General features: G+C 42.3%; 1 protein-coding gene across 1 annotated transcript in view; it reads right to left on the reverse strand.

The window, feature by feature from the left end:
- Window positions 1-16,996, reverse strand: part of LOC128697069 (sodium-coupled monocarboxylate transporter 2-like) — a 228,589-nt gene that overhangs the window by 132,642 nt on the left and 78,951 nt on the right. The window contains exons 3-4 of the mRNA XM_070095085.1: window positions 15,635-15,768; window positions 15,319-15,507 (exon numbers count right to left, since the gene is read on the reverse strand). Coding sequence (XP_069951186.1) covers window positions 15,319-15,507; window positions 15,635-15,768 — 323 coding nt within the window. The remainder of the gene's footprint in view (window positions 1-15,318; window positions 15,508-15,634; window positions 15,769-16,996) is intronic.

A 16,996-nucleotide genomic window follows, 5' to 3' on the forward strand; every position in this document is an offset into this window, starting at 1 on the left:
GGACATCATGGCGCGGATAAGAGTAAGATTACGTGTTGATGGCAACCAAAAGTCGGTGAAAGAAATTCTAGCATGTATTTGCTCGAATTCAACTGTTGCTCCAGTGGATGTTTTTACAACTCTCGCTGGGGTAGTACTTCTCCTCTCTTCTGAAGAAGAGTTACTTCAACTACTTAAGCAGGACGTCCTGGACAAATTGAAGACTTAGTATCCATCCAATTGCACCTGAAAGCTATCAAGCTCAGCAAACTGTGTTTGTTGCCAGAATTAACAGCATCATGAGAGATAGCACAGTGAATGAACTTATTACTGACTTTAATGCAGAGAATTCAGAATTTCATGCTGTCCAAGCACATAAATTTTCTAAACCTGACAACAACCAGGAAACATTAAAGTTAATACAACCCAGGGCAACATGGGTTTAGAACAGGTCGCTCCTGTCTGTCTCAACTACTGGATCACTACGACAAGGTCCTAAATGCACTAAAGACAAAAAGAATGCAGATGTAATATATACAGACTTTGCAAAAGCCTTCGACAAGTGTGACCATGGCGTAATAGCGCACAAAATGCGCGCTAAAGGAATAACAGGAAAAGTTGGTCGATGGATCTATAATTTCCTCACTAACAGAACACAGAGAGTAGTCGTCAACAGAGTAAAGTCCGAGGCAGCTACGGTGAAAAGCTCTGTTCCACAAGGCACAGTACTAGCTCCCATCTTGTTCCTCATCCTCATATCCGACATAGACAAGGATGTCAGCCACAGCACCGTGTCTTCCTTTGCAGATGACACCCGAATCTGCATGACAGTGTCTTCCATTGCAGACACTGCAAGGCTCCAGGCGGACATCAACCAAATCTTTCAGTGGGCTGCAGAAAACAATATGAAGTTCAACGATGAGAAATTTCAATTACTCAGATATGGTAAACATGAGGAAATTAAATCTTCATCAGAGTACAAAACAAATTCTGGCCACAAAATAGAGCGAAACACCAACGTCAAAGACCTGGGAGTGATTATGTCGGAGGATCTCACCTTCAAGGACCATAACATTGTATCAATCGCATCTGCTAGAAAAATGACAGGATGGATAATGAGAACCTTCAAAACTAGGGAGGCCAAGCCCATGATGACACTCTTCAGGTCACTTGTTCTATCTAGGCTGGAATATTGCTGCACTCTAACAGCACCTTTCAAGGCAGGTGAAATTGCCGACCTAGAAAATGTACAGAGAAGTTTCACGGCGCGCATAACGGAGATAAAACACCTCAATTACTGGGAGCGCTTGAGGTTTCTAAACCTGTATTCCCTGGAACGCAGGAGGGAGAGATACATGATTATATACACCTGGAAAATCCTAGAGGGACTAGTACCGAACTTGCACACGAAAATCACTCACTACGAAAGCAAAAGACTTGGCAGACGATGCACCATCCCCCCAATGAAAAGCAGGGGTGTCACTAGCACGTTAAGAGACCATACAATAAGTGTCAGGGGCCCGAGACTGTTCAACTGCCTCCCAGCACACATAAGGGGGATTACCAACAGACCCCTGGCAGTCTTCAAGCTGGCACTGGACAAGCACCTAAAGTCAGTTCCTGATCAGCCGGGCTGTGGCTCGTACGTTGGTTTGCGTGCAGCCAGCAGCAACAGCCTGGTTGATCAGGCGCTGATCCACCAGGAGGCCTGGTCACAGACCGGGCCGCGGGGGCGTTGACCCCCGAAACTCTCTCCAGGTAAACTCCAGGTAAACTCCAGACACCTGAAGAAGCCAAACTAGTGTGTCAAAATGGCTTCAAATGTTTTGGCACCAGATGTACACCTGACCAAATCTCTCTTGAGCGGTTTGTCAGTTACACAATGTTACAAATGTTACGCATTTGGTCATACCACCAACAAATGCAGTACCCAAGCACTGATTTGCAGCATATGCTCTGGGCAACATTCTTTTAAAGATTGTAATAATAAAATTAAACCCAAATGTGCCCTTTGCAATGGAAAGCATCATGCTGTTTCTGCTATCTGTCCCGAGAGGAAAAAGGAAATGCAGAAAATTCTTGAAGCTAAGAAACTGTCCAATTCTAAGAAGAACACTCCCGAGGCACCTCCAGCAATGTCCCAAACTTCCTTCCCAGCCTTGCCTGGATCTAGTGGGATTCCTCAGGTCTCTTCCACTGGTTCTAATGTTTGGAATTCTGCCCCTCTTGGAGTGCCCCAATCTAACCCTCACCTACAACATACACAAACCCAACAACAAGGTTCAGTCTCACCTCCCATGTCTCAGGTATCCTCAGCCGGGGATATGACGAGAGCGAAACTAATATATATGATGGCCAAAGACATAGCAGGTGGTGACATTCAACTCTGCTCTAAGATTTTAAATGATTTGTTAATGGCTAATGGGATCACTCCCATTACTATCCCAGATAATGTTAGGGTTATTATGGCCCAGCCTTCTCATAACAAGAAGTATGTACCCTACTCTACTTCTACAAATAAGCCTAAGTCATCCCTTGTCCAGGGATCACCCACCTCGCATACCCAGGTTGTCAACTCCCCTCAACCCGATGAGTCATTACCTGACCCCAACGATGCCACAGAGATTGATGCTTACTCTTCCGCTATTGCAGCTGATCCTGTTGAACAGGAACTTTCCCAGGATAATTCACCTGGCCTACCAAATTTTCCCTTGGAGCCTCCACAGTCTCCCATTAACTCTCATGAGCCTCTGCTTCCTGAAACTGGGAATATCACACCTCAGTTTTATGATGATGACTAATGATTCTGTTAACATTACCAATTCTAGTGAGGATGATGACACTTTTAATACACAAGCAACTACGCAGAACTTCCCTCCTCCCCTTGACGAGTCCAGCAGGGATAGTGTGGATATCAAACATGACATTACATGCAGGCGTTCAGACCGCAGTACACGTGCGAAGTGCAAGAAATAATGGGGATTACAATCTTCCAACTTAATGTTCAACATTTCTTTAACAACCGTTACCTCCTTGAAGCTGAACAACATAATTACAATCCCGATGTTATACTCTTGAATGAGACAGCTGCAAGAGTTGATCAACATATTAAATTACGTGGTTACTCTACTGTGGAGAAATCGAGGACCCTTTAGTGGTGTATCCATCTTAGTTAAATTAGGCTATACATTTAAAAATATTCTTGCAATAGAAATGACAACGTCTCATGGACAACTAGTGATAGGAACTGGATATTTTCCCCCGAGACAACAACATATAGAGTCAATTCCTCTACATAGGATATTAAGCAGAAATATTCCAACAATTCTAGCGGGAGATTTTTAATGCTCATCACCCTGCCCTTTTTAACTGTGGAGTTGGTATTCCACTGGGTGACTTGAAAGGAAAACAACTATTTAATATCATGACAGCCAGAAACTTGTCATTTCAAGGCCCATTCTTTAAATCGTATATTGGTCCTCATCCAGGGACACCAGATATAGTCCTGACAAACAGAGACTGACTTCTTTCATTGTCGTATCTCTCCTGGTGGAAACGTAGGTTCTGACCATATCCCTGTTATAATACAACTACAAACTTCTCCATTTAGAATACCTGTACCTCCTAAACCCAATCTTAACACCCTAGGATTTGACCCCTTCAGGGCATTTCTGGGTGACGATGAAATTGTGTCGCTGGAAAATCTACCTTTCACTGCAATTGACGACGCGATCAGGTCCCTTCACAATCGAATAATTGATGCTACTAATGCAACTTGCCAATTAGCTTTCACAAAGATCTACCAACAATATAAACCTACGAGGGAAATTAAAGACGCTTTGAGAAATTATCAAACAGAATGTTGAAGGCATCTTCAAATGCGACAACCACCAGCAGCTACACTGCACAGATTAAGGCAAGAATTAATTAACATGATTAGTCATCACAAACGTGACTTATGGAAATTGCTAGTTCTCCAAGCTAATCAGTATAAACGTGAGCCAGCAAAATTTTGGAGCAAGATCCGACAACTTTTAGGGGCAAAGCACAAGGCTCCTAACTACCTAATTCATACCTTCACTGACGAGGATGATGATGTTGAGATTAAACTTGATGATCCATAGGACCAGACTAATTTAATGGGTGATGTATGGGAGAAAATTCTCTCCCACAATAACAGTCGTCGATTTAACAATAATCATTATCAGTTGGTAAATGAATGGAGAGATGAGAACTTAGATGATCTACAACCACTACCTTCCATCTATACATCAACTCTTGAAGACGCCCACCCGCTTACTAGACCTATTACATTACTCGAGATGAGTCAGGTTATTGGAAGAATGTGAAACAGAGCCCCTGGTCTCTCTGGAATAACAATGAAACAAATAAAGTTCCTACCCAGAAATTGTAAACAGTCTTTGGTTAATATCCTTAATGCCATCTTGGCCTCAGGACATTTTCCAGTTGTTTTTAAGACTGCTAGGATGATCTTTCTTGCTAAGCCCAATAAAGACATCCACCAACCTGGGAACTATAGACCTATATCTTTACTTGAAGTCACTGGAAAAGTTCTTGAGAAGATCATTTCCAAGAGACTGAACTACTATATGGAGTTTAATCACCTTTTTACTGAAAAACAATTTGGCTTTAAAACAAAGAGGTACCCATCATGCGATAAATATTATTTTCGATACAGTAGCAAGTCTAAAACATCAGGATAATCTTGCCCTAATGGCCACCAGAGATGTTCATAAAGCTTTTGATAGCTTATGGCATGATGGTCTTATATACAAACTTATTGACCTACCAGACCATAACTGGACCTCTCTCAGATTAATATATAACTTCTTAACTCAAAGAAAAATCATTCCCACCTTTCACGGCAGGTCGACAGAGCCTTTTATACCAACAGCTGGTGTCCCACAAGGTTCTTGCCTTAGTCCAATTCTATTCAACATTTATGTGAATGACCTTCCTCAACCAGAGTTTAATGATACAATTATAACGCAATTTGCAGATGATGTTATCCATGTCGTCTCATCAACTCCGGTAACAGGAAAATACAAGTATGAGAGAGTCATAGAAAAAATGAATATTGAACTTCGTTGAACATCTAATTGGGAAAAGAAATGGAGAATTACGACTAATCCTGACAAGGTCCTTGTTAGCACGATAGGATGTTTTGCATCAACCATCGAAGATAAAGGGGGTATCTCCATCAGAGGTACACCTGTAGCCATTAGAAACCCTAACAAGATCTTGGGATATGAAATAGACAGGCTGCTCCACTCAACATCTCATGTAACTAAAAAGATCAACATAACCAAAGCCGGTCTTAGCAGACTCTTTCGATTCAATCAAGCCCCTCCACATGTCAAAAAACATCTGTATAAAATGATAATAAGATCTATACTCGAATACCCATGTGTCCCAATGTCATTAACAACAAAGACCAATATGCTACGGTTGCAACGGGTCCAGAATAGAGCTCTCCGCTTCATTACGGACACCAGGAGGAGAGAGAGAGTTAAAATGGCAGATTTACATGTACAACAAGATATTACTACCTTAAATGTACGCCTTGACACCCTGAAGAAGAAACAACTCTATGCAATGCAAGAACTCTACATGCCAGATAGAGAACATCCTCTCCAAGTTGAAAATACCACGGATTATATCATCAATACTCCTCCTCACAGGACTCAAAGAATGACTCTCCCACAGAGTGTCCATCGTTTTATCCATAAAGACGATTACCATCGACCAATGATATTGAGCAACCTCCCTACAGATGAAGATGATTGGGTAACACCAGAAACCTGATATGTTTACTAAGAAAATCATCGCCCCCAATTAGGGAGACATCTTGTATAATATTCTACTGTTAAAATTGTGCTACATTTACTATGGCGGGACACCACCTTGTAAGAAGCTATTGTGTCAAGTAATTCTTTATAAACTGGCCAGAAAATTATTTCCTTTATTGTCGTTTAAATATCCGTTGTGCAATCGAAAAAAAAAATAGCAACTTGTATATTTACTACAAATTCAGAGTCATGTACTTATATATATGTTATATCTATGTGACTGATGGGTTAGTATTATATCCCTTCAAGAATATTATATTATTCCACATACACTTTTTAAATTACACCAAAGTGGTTGGGCCACTTACCTTTTATATCCTACCTCTCTCCCCCCTCCCACCCTTTTCCAAGATTTCTATCCTTACCCATCCTTCTTCCTTACCCATCTTACCAAAGCTCTGGTCATAAGAAGAGAAGTAAGGAAGTGGAATAGCCTAGCAAGTGAGGTAGTTTAGGCAGGATCCATACATAGCTTTAAGACGAGGCATGATAAAGCTCATGGAGCAGGGAGAGAGAGGACCTAGTAGCGATCAGTGAAGAGGCGGGTCCAGGAGCTGAGTCTCGACCCTTACAACCACAAATAGGCGAGTACTGAATATATATGTCATCACAACTAGCATTGTAACAGAGACGATGATTGGTAGACGAATTGCAGATTTTTGTAAGTAATATTTGTTCACTTCTTTTTAGTTAAGGGCCTAAGATAATGTATTCAATTGAAAATATGTTATTTCTGATTATTTCTTCTAACGAAGATGCCTTTCTCATTACACTGTCATATACTCCAACGTTCAGAACACTCATGACTTGACCTGATCTTCATCTCCTGCTCTCCCTAACTATTCACGTTTCCAATATTCATTTTTACCTTTTCTGTCTTCTGCTTAGGTGCGTTATGTCCTGAAGAGTTTTGTCCCACACGAATTTTGTCCTACCTCCGTGGACATGAGCTCTTGCAGTGCTGCTCCATTCTCTTGTTCTTTGGACTGCCTCCACCACTACTTCTACTACTACTGCTACTATCAACTACTACTGCTACTACCACTACTACTATTACTACTACTACCTATGACTAGTTCCTCGCTTACACTCTCTACCCCCTTATTCATTACCACCACTAACTTCTAATTGCCACCTCTATCATTGATGCACTTCTACAGCTATTGCTACGACTAAATACAACCACTATTACTACACCGACTACTACTACAAAGTGATCAATATTCCCTACTCCATTTTTACCACTCCCATTCTCCCCCCTCCCCCCACTCTCACATATATTCTAACACCGCTACCTTTGTGCTTCTGTGTGACTAATAATTCAAATGAGTCCAAAACATTATCATAGGTTTCAGTCTCCTAAGTGCCAGTTATTTATGCATGTATTATACATTATCTTTATTTGATTTGAAATATGAACAATGATACTGTTTTTTTTCATTGGATCACTGAATAAATGATTTGATTAGAAAATTTCATTGTGTGTGGAAATTTATTCGGTCCTAAAAGTTCGATGGGGCAGATACGGCGTACAAAGCTCCCAACATGGCCATGTATAGAACGGCTGGATAGGGTGGCCCTTAAACCAACAAAAAACACACACACACACCCGGGTTGGCAAAGGTGGTTGGAAGGTACTTCTTAATTGATAGATTTACCCTTCAGGGAAGAAGTACGTAGTTTATACTGTTAGTACACTAATATTAGGATTATTGAGGCAACAGGTTGTCATAGACAACCTGGAAACTTTCTACAACAGATGGGAACATAAAAAGTCTGGGCTGAATGGTACTGCCCTTGATACTGGCCATGTAGTCAGAAACTGTAAGGCTGGAGGTGATGCCCTGGTTGTCAGTAAATGTGGGGCTGATAGTGCTGTCCTGGGAGACAGTAATGGTGAAGCTGGAGGTGCTGTCCTGGAAGACAGTAATGGTGAAGCTAGAGGTGCTGTCCTGGGAGACAGTAATGGTGAAGCTGGAGGTGCTGTCCTTGGAGACAGAAATGGTGAAGCTGGGGTTGCTGTCTTGGGAGACAGTAATGGTGAAGCTGGAGATTTTGTCCAGGTAGTCGGGAATTATATGCAGAATGGAATGCATATAAATGACCTCATAGGGGACAGGAGCCGTAGTGGGGAAACAAGTGTAGTCAAAGATAAGATAAAACCAATATTGAAAACTAGAAATACCACAAGAAATAGCAAACAAGAGGACTCCACTAGCAATAGTGAAGATATATTACCAAAAGCAACTGGTGGGAGCTCCATTGTTGGTGCTAGGGAGGTAAACATGCACAAACAGGGAATACAGTCACAGAAACCCAAGGCAAATGGAAACCAAGCCTGTGCACATACTATGCACTTGGTATCTGCAGACAAGGGAAATCTGGAAAAACAGATGGGACGTGCAACTATGACCACCCTAGAAAATGTCATGCCCATATGACAACAGGAAAATGCAAACTCCCTTCCTGTAAGCTTTTTCACCCTGAAATGTGTACCTCTTCAGTACAGAAAAGACTGTGCTATAACTTAAATTGCCAGGCACACCATCTAAAGGGGACAAAAAGATACAAAACATCCAGGCCATGGGAAAACCTGGGTAGCCACAGCCACTCAAGAGGGAGAGGTTTTTTAGTTCCAGGAAGGAAAAAAAACTGGCAGGAAATGGCAGAAATCGTACACAAAATCCAGTCATTCCTGGAGTGCAACCACAGTCGATGGCCTCCACTTCAAACCAACAGATACAGATACTAATGCCGGAAAAAAAATCCCCCCAGTACCAACAATACCACCAGTCCGATGACATTCTTCTTTGCAAATATACAGGGTCTAAAGCCAGCAACAAACAACAAAATACCTTTCATCCGTGGACTGCTTGCAGAGGCAAAGGCAATGTTCGCAGCTTTCACTGAGACCCACATAACGGATCACTTGGATAACGAAATATGGATCCCAGGTTACAACCTATACAGATGTGACAGAGTGAACAGGCAAAAGGGGGGGGGGGTGTCCTGTACATTGCAGAGTCACTTGTTTGCACAGAACTGCTTAATGCCTCAAATGATGTAGTGGAAGTTCTAGCAGTAAAGATCGAGAACCAAAACCTAGTCATTGTGGTAGTCTACAAGCCTCCGGATGCAACATCCCAGCAATTCCAGGAACAGCTGTTAAAAATTGACCACTGTCTGGAAAATCTTCCAGCTCCTGCACCCAACATCTTGCTCCTGGGGGATTTCAACTTAAGGCACCTAAAATGGAGGAATATAGCAAATAATATTGTTGCAGAAATAACACCAGGAGGCAGCTCTGATGAAAACTCACACTCACACGAGCTTTTAAATCTCTGCACAAAATTCAATTTAAACCAGCAAATAAAAGAGCCTACTAGACTGGAGAATACACTAGACCTCATCTTCACTAACAATGATGATATGATAAGAAATGTCACCATATCAAAAACAATATACTCAAATCACAACATAATTGAGGTTCAGACATGTATGCGCGGAGCCCCAGACCGACATAATGAAATTAGTCACGAGGGAGCATTCACCAAATTCAACTTCAATAACAAAAACAAAGTGAGACCAAGTAAATCAAGTCCTAACCGATATAAGCTAGGAAGATACACTAAGCAACACAGACCCCAACTTATGCCTAGAACAGATTAACTCGGTGGCACTCGATGTATGCACAAGGCTTATTCCTCTAAGAAAAAGGAGGAGTAGATGTAAAATAGAAAGAGACAGGCGCTCCCTTTACAGGCGACGGAAAAGAATAACAGAGCGGCTAAAAGAGGTCAATATATCTGAAATGCGTAGGGAGACACTGGTCAGAGAAATAGCAAACATCAAACTTAAGCTAAAGGAATCTTATAGGAGTCAGGAATCGCGGGAAGAACTAAAAGCCATAAATGAAATCGAAAGAAACCCAAGGTATTTCTTCTCCTATGCCAAATCAAAGTCGAGAACAACGTCCAGTATTGGGCCCTTACTTAAACAAGATGGGTCCTACACAGATGACAGCAAGGAAATGAGTGAACTACTCAAGTCCCAATATGACTCAGTTTTTAGCAAGCCACAAACCAGACTGAGAGTCGAACATCAAAATGAATTTTTTATGAGAGAGCCACAAAATTTGGTTAACACAAGCCTATCTGATGTTATCCTGACGCCAAATGACTTCGAACAGGCGATAAATGACATGCCCATGCACTCTGTCCCAGGGCCAGACTCATGGAACTCCGTGTTCATCAAGAACTGCAAGAAGCCCCTATCACGAGCCTTTACAATCCTATGGCACTGGACAAGCACCTAAAGTCAGTTCCTGATCAGCCGGGCTGTGGCTCGTACGTTGGTTTGCGTGCAGCCAGCAGCAACAGCCTGGTTGATCAGGGGCTGATCCACCAGGAGGCCTGGTCGCGGACCGGGCCGCGGGGGCGTTGACCCCCGAAACTCTCTCCAGGTAAACTCCAGGTATGGAGAGGGAGCATGGACACGGAGGTCATCCCACAGTTACTAAAAACAACAGACATAGCCCCACTCCACATAGGGGGCAGTAAAGCAACAGCAAAGAACTACAGACCGATAGCACTAACATCCCATATCATAAAAATCTTTGAAAGGGTCCTAAGAAGCAAGATCACCACCCATCTAGAAACACATCAGTTACACAACTCAGGGCAACATGGGTTTAGAACAGGTCGCTCCTGTCTGTCTCAACTATTGGATCACTACGACAAGGTCCTTGATGCACTAGAAGACAAAAAGAATGCAGATGTAATATATACAGACTTTGCAAAAGCCTTCGACAAGTGTGACCATGGCGTAATAGCGCACAAAATGCGTGCTAAAGGAATAACAGGAAAAGTCGGTCGATGGATCTATAATTTCCTCACTAACAGAACACAGTAGTAGTCAACAGAGTAATATCCGAGGCAGCCACGGTGAAAAGCTCTGTTCCACAAGGCACAGTACTCGCTCCCATCTTGTTCCTCATCCTCATATCTGACATAGACAAGGATGTCAACCACAGCACCGTGTCTTCCTTTGCAGATGACACCCAAATCTGCATGACAGTGTCTTCCATTGCAGACACTGCAAGGCTCCAGGCGGACATCAACCAAATCTTTCAGTGGGCTGCAGAAAACAATATGAAGTTCAACGATGAGAAATTTCAATTACTCAGATATGGTAAACACGAGGAAATTAAATCTTCATCAGAGTACAAAACAAATTCTGGCCACAAAATAGAGCGTAACACCAAAGTCAAAGACCTGGGAGTGATCATGTCGGAGGATCTCGCCTACAAGGACCATAACATTGTATCAATCGCATCTGCTAGAAAAATGACAGGACGAATAATGAGAACCTTCAAAACTAGGGATGCCAAGCCCATGATGACACTCTTCAGGTCACTTGTTCTATCTAGGCTGGAATATTGCTGCACACTAACAGCACCTTTCAAGGCAGATGAAATTGCTGACCTAGAAAATGTACAGAGAACCTTCACGGCACGTATAACGGAGATAAAACACCTCAATTACTGGGAGCACTTGAGGTTCCTGAACCTGTATTCCCTGGAATGCAGGCGGGAGAGATACAATGATATACACCTGGAAAATCCTAGAGGGACTAGTACCGAACTTGCACACGAAAATCACTCACTACGAAAGGAAAAGACTTGGCAGACGATGCAGCATCCCCCCAATAAAAAGCAGGGGTGTCACTAGCACGTTAAGAGACCATACAATAAGTGTCAGGGGCCCAAGACTGTTCAACTGCCTCCCAGCATACATAAGGGGGATTACCAACAGACCCCTGGCAGTTTTCAAGCTGGCACTGGACAAGCACCTAAAGTCGGTTCCTGATCAGCTGGGCTGTGGCTCGTATGTTGGTTTGCGTGCCGGCAGCAGTAACAGCCTGGTTGATCAGGCTCTGATCCAACAGGAAGCCTGGTCACAGACCGGGCCGCGGGGGCGTTGACCCCCAGAACTCTCTCCAGGTAAACTCCAGGTAAACTCCAGACCTAAGACCTTATAACCGTAGGTAGTAAATAGGACCCTATAATGTAGGCAAACACTAGGTTATGTTAGCCAGGGACAACTGGAAGCCCAAGTTTGAATACTGGGACATGAGCTTGAGACTGCAGTGCCCTTTCTTCTAAGACTAGACACCATTGGAACAGCAAGTGCCATGATCAGCAGGCGGTGCCCCCACATGTCTTCACATACTAGACCTGGGGAAATCTGGTGGAGGCACCTCGATGTACTGTAGATGTCCTCCTCTGTCAGACCCATACAGTAAGACAAGACCTCACTTTTTCTACTCGATTCTGGCCAGTTTCTGGGGAAAATTGTAGGTAAGTTGAGCTGTGGGGCCTTTGTGCGGCCGGCAGTTCATGACCAGTACGTACCGGCATCTCTTGTCAGCCTAGAAGCTAGTGTCACTCTCTGCATAGGAGTCTAGGGGATTCACACCCCCTTGGAAACAGGAATTTCTGAGGTGCAGGCAGGTCACTAATATCGAATGAATATTGCAGGAATTAAGGCTCCTGGTTGCACGTGGTTCTGAAGGGAAGTCCACAGGTACTAAAGCTTAGGGAGGTTGAAGACAGAGACACATTCTCCAATACCAAGTAAGTTAGTCCTTTATAGGTGCATGCAGGTGAGATTTCTTGCAACATCAGTCATTTATGAAAATCTGTCCTATAAGCCACTTGTGAGGCTGAGGTACCGACCTCAGGGCTCTGTGTCAACAGAGCTTGCCAGGGTAGACAACTCACATGGAGGCAGTCCAGACAAATTTTCACAGTGTGTATCGGGTTTGAATGCAACAAATATTAAGAAAATACAGAGCAGCTATGTTGGATGCCATCATCCATCATAGCCTCTCCTCACTTAACGACAGAGTTCCATTCCTAAGACCACAGCAGTAAACGACTTCGTCGTTAAGTGAGGAGCATATTATAATGGGATCGAACTTAAGCTAAAAGAATCCTTTAGGAGTCAGGAATCGCGGGAAGAACTAAAAGCCATAAATGAAATCGAAAGAAACCCAAAGTATTTCTTCTCCTATGCCAAATCAAAATCGAGAACAACGTCCAATATTGGGCCCCTACTTAAACAAGATGGGTCCTACACAGATGACAACAAGGAAATGAGTGAGCTACTCAAGTCCCAATATGACTCAGTTTTTAGCAAGCCGCTAACCAGACAGAGTCGAAGATCAAAATGAATTTTTTATGAGAGAGCCACAAAATTTGATTAACACAAGCCTATCCGATGTTATCCTGACGCAAAATGACTTCGAACAGGCGATAAATGACATGCCCATGCACTCTGCCCCAGGGCCAGACTCATGGAACTCTGTGTTCATCAAGAACTGCAAGAAGCCCCTATCACGAGCCTTTTCCATCCTATGGAGAGGGAGCATGGACACGGGGGTCGTCCCACAGTTACTAAAAACAACAGACATAGCCCCACTCCACAAAGGGGGCAGTAAAGCAACAGCAAAGAACTACAGACCAATAGCACTAACATCCCATATCATAAAAATCTTTGAAAGGGTCCTAAGAAGCAAGATCACCACGCATCTAGAAACCCATCAGTTACACAACCCAGGGCAACATGGGTTTAGAACAGGTCGCTCCTGTCTGTCTCAACTATTGGACCACTACGACAAGGTCCTAAATGCACTAGAAGACAAAAAGAATGCAGATGTAATATATACAGACTTTGCAAAAGCCTTCGACAAGTGTGACCATGGCGTAATAGCGCACAAAATGCGTGCTAAAGGAATAACAGGAAAAGTCGGTCGATGGATCTATAATTTCCTCACTAACAGAACACAGAGAGTAGTCGTCAACAGAGTAAAGTCCGAGGCAGCTACGGTGAAAAGCTCTGTTCCACAAGGCACAGTACTCGCTCCCATCTTGTTCCTCATCCTTATATCCGACATAGACAAGGATGTCAGCCACAGCACCGTGTCTTCCTTTGCAGATGACACCCGAATCTGCATGACAGTGTCTTCCATTGCAGACACTGCAAAGCTCCAGGCAGACATCAACCAAATCTTTCAGTGGGCTGCAGAAAACATTATGAAGTTCAACGATGAGAAATTTCAATTACTCAGATATGGTAAACATGAGGAAATTAAATCTTCATCAGAGTACAAAACAAATTCTGGCCACAAAATAGAGCGAAACACCAAAGTCAAAGACCTGGGAGTTATCATGTCGGAGGATCTCACCTTCAAGGACCATAACATTGTATCAATCGCATCTGCTAGAAAAATGACAGGATGGATAATGAGAACCTTCAAAACTAGGAAGGCCAAGCCCATGATGACACTCTTCAGGACACTTGTTCTATCTAGGCTGGAATATTGCTGCACTCTAACAGCACCTTTCAAGGCAGGTGAAATTGCCGACCTAGAAAATGTACAGAGAACTTTCACGGCGCGCATAACGGAGATAAAACACCTCAATTATTGGGAGCGCTTGAGGTTCCTAAACCTGTATTCCCTGGAGCGCAGGAGGGAGAGATACATGATTATATACACCTGGAAAATCCTAGAGGGACTAGTACCGAACTTGCACACGAAAATCACCCACTACGAAAGCAAAAGACTTGGCAGACGATGCACCATCCCCCCAATGAAAAGCAGGGGTGTCACTAGCACGTTAAGAGACCATACAATAAGTGTCAGGGGCCCGAGACTGTTCAACTGCCTCCCAGCATACATAAGGGGGATTACCAACAGACCCCTGGCAGTCTTCAAGCTGGCACTGGACAAGCACCTAAAGTCAGTTCCTGATCAGCCGGGCTGTGGCTCGTACGTTGGTTTGCGTGCAGCCAGCAGCAACAGCCTGGTTGATCAGGCTCTGATCCACCAGGAGGCCTGGTCTCAGACCGGGCCGCGGGGGCGTTGACCCCCGGAACTCTCTCCAGGTAAACTCCAGGTAATGGTAGTGGGTTCGTGTCAGTCATCTCTGATTTTGTTTTAATATCATCTTTGCACCCTTTATAACATTTCTGCTATATTTTTAAATGTTTATGCAGTAGTGTACAGTACATTGTAATAAATAAAACAGAGGAAATCAGCTCTAATATATATTATTTCGGTATGCATATTGGTCAGAGAGCCGTCGTAAGTCCGAGTCGGCGGTAAATGAGTACATCGCTAAGTGAGGAGAAGCTGTATTTATAACACATGTAGCACACCAGTGATATGAAATAAACAGAAATTGTAGCACGTTATATAAGAACAAAAGAAAGGCAGAACACTGTAAAAACCATTCTGCAGTTGCCATTTCTTTTGGCAATATATTTAAAAAAAAAATTACTTTCACACGTTTGTTTAGTTTAAATTACATTTTTCACTCAATTTCTATGGTTAGGAAATTAATATATTTTATATTTTTTTACAATTTTTATGTATGGAAAATAAATAACCTCGTTGTCATACTCACAATTGTAATGTAGAATGTGCATACGAAGCCCAGGATGAGTATCGATGTGGACGTAGAGAGACCAGTGACTATAGACAGTGACAAAGTTGGAGCATATAAACACAAGCCCATGTGGATGAAGTTAAATAACAGCAGACACAAAGTTCCCAGAGTTTTCAGCAATCGTGATTCAAACCTCACTTGAAGATACTGCAGGACATTCCAACAATTATTATATTCAGTAGATAGACATACATTCATTGAAAGTCTACCGGTATTTTCATTAAACAATTTAGCATAAAAAGAAAGGAAAATAAATATAGATTAATTAACTAACCTCAGTGATTGAGACGAGTTTAAGTTGGTAGAATATCGGTGTGATGACTTGACTAATGAAGAGACAACCCGGGATGAATCCCAGTAAGTTCATAACAAGTTGTGTGCCGAAGAAGTACATCTCGGCGGGGTTACCTAAGCAAGGTGTTGATCATGTTCAACAGGATGAATGACATGGTTAGATACAAACTTATGACATAATGATTTCCAAGTATATTCAGTTTATGATTTAAAGATATTATGAACTAAAAAAAGCTTAGATATCTCACTTAATCTCACATGTAAAAGGCTTAACTTTCTAAATATTAATATTTGGCAACTGCCTGGGTATTTTCCATACCTAAGAAAATGGCCCATGGCAACTCATAAAGGGGAACTCATTTAAAGGGGAGACATATGTAGTTTACCCAACAGGTACAACTGCCATAGTTAGTCATATTTTATCCCACAAGGTTCTTAGGGAGACTCTGATCTAACCATCAGAACCATCCCTATTCTTCTGTGTGGGCTATAGTCTCCACAATGAACGAATCTAATCTGAACAAACCGTCACTATTATTATATAATAAAAGTTTATCATGTTTTATGATGGCTGATTCTATAATGTTTCGTTCAAGCCAAGTGGAATAAGGCACACTGACTTTAGCTTCTAGTCAATTTGCCATGTTATTACAGACTCTACTGTAGCTGAAAATGGCTTTGGAATCTTGGGCAGTGTTTCAAATATTTGTATTGTGATGTCCTAATATCTAGAGATTTGTCAGTTTGTCTCACATAAGATAATTACAAGTTACATCTATTGCAACCAATTGTACACACACCTCTGATGCAATGTTGTGAAGAGTTCTTGATCCGAATGCTTTTAGCAGTCCATGTATTCTTAACAACTACTTGGATGTTAAATTTTTTAGGAGCATTCGGCAGGACAGATAAATTCTCATTTTATGGGAGAACCAGCTATTTATCTGAGGTGTTATCCTAGGAACAGTCCTATGATAAGTTTGTCTACCTGCCAGCAACGCTGATTCAACAAAATCTCTAGGGTACTGCAGTTTCGTGGCAGTATCAAATATTTTCCTAATTTCTTCATCTACAAATTCATGACTACATAGTCAGTAAGCTCTCGGAAACATGGCGAGAAAGACTCCTTTTTACCTGATTTCATGATTGGAATAATAGTGGATATATGAGCACACATTAGTGGCCTTCCTATTTACTGTAAACTTGAACTTTCTATTAACACGGTGCACCAACACATCTAGGAGAGAGTTTAGATTCCTCTTCTTTCTCCACAGTGAATTTAATAGACGGGACCAAAGCAGTAAGACTCGGTAAGAATGTATCTAGGCCATATCAATCGACC

The sequence above is a fragment of the Cherax quadricarinatus genome, chromosome 49 (assembly GCF_038502225.1).
Source record: "Cherax quadricarinatus isolate ZL_2023a chromosome 49, ASM3850222v1, whole genome shotgun sequence".
NCBI lineage: Eukaryota > Metazoa > Arthropoda > Malacostraca > Decapoda > Parastacidae > Cherax > Cherax quadricarinatus.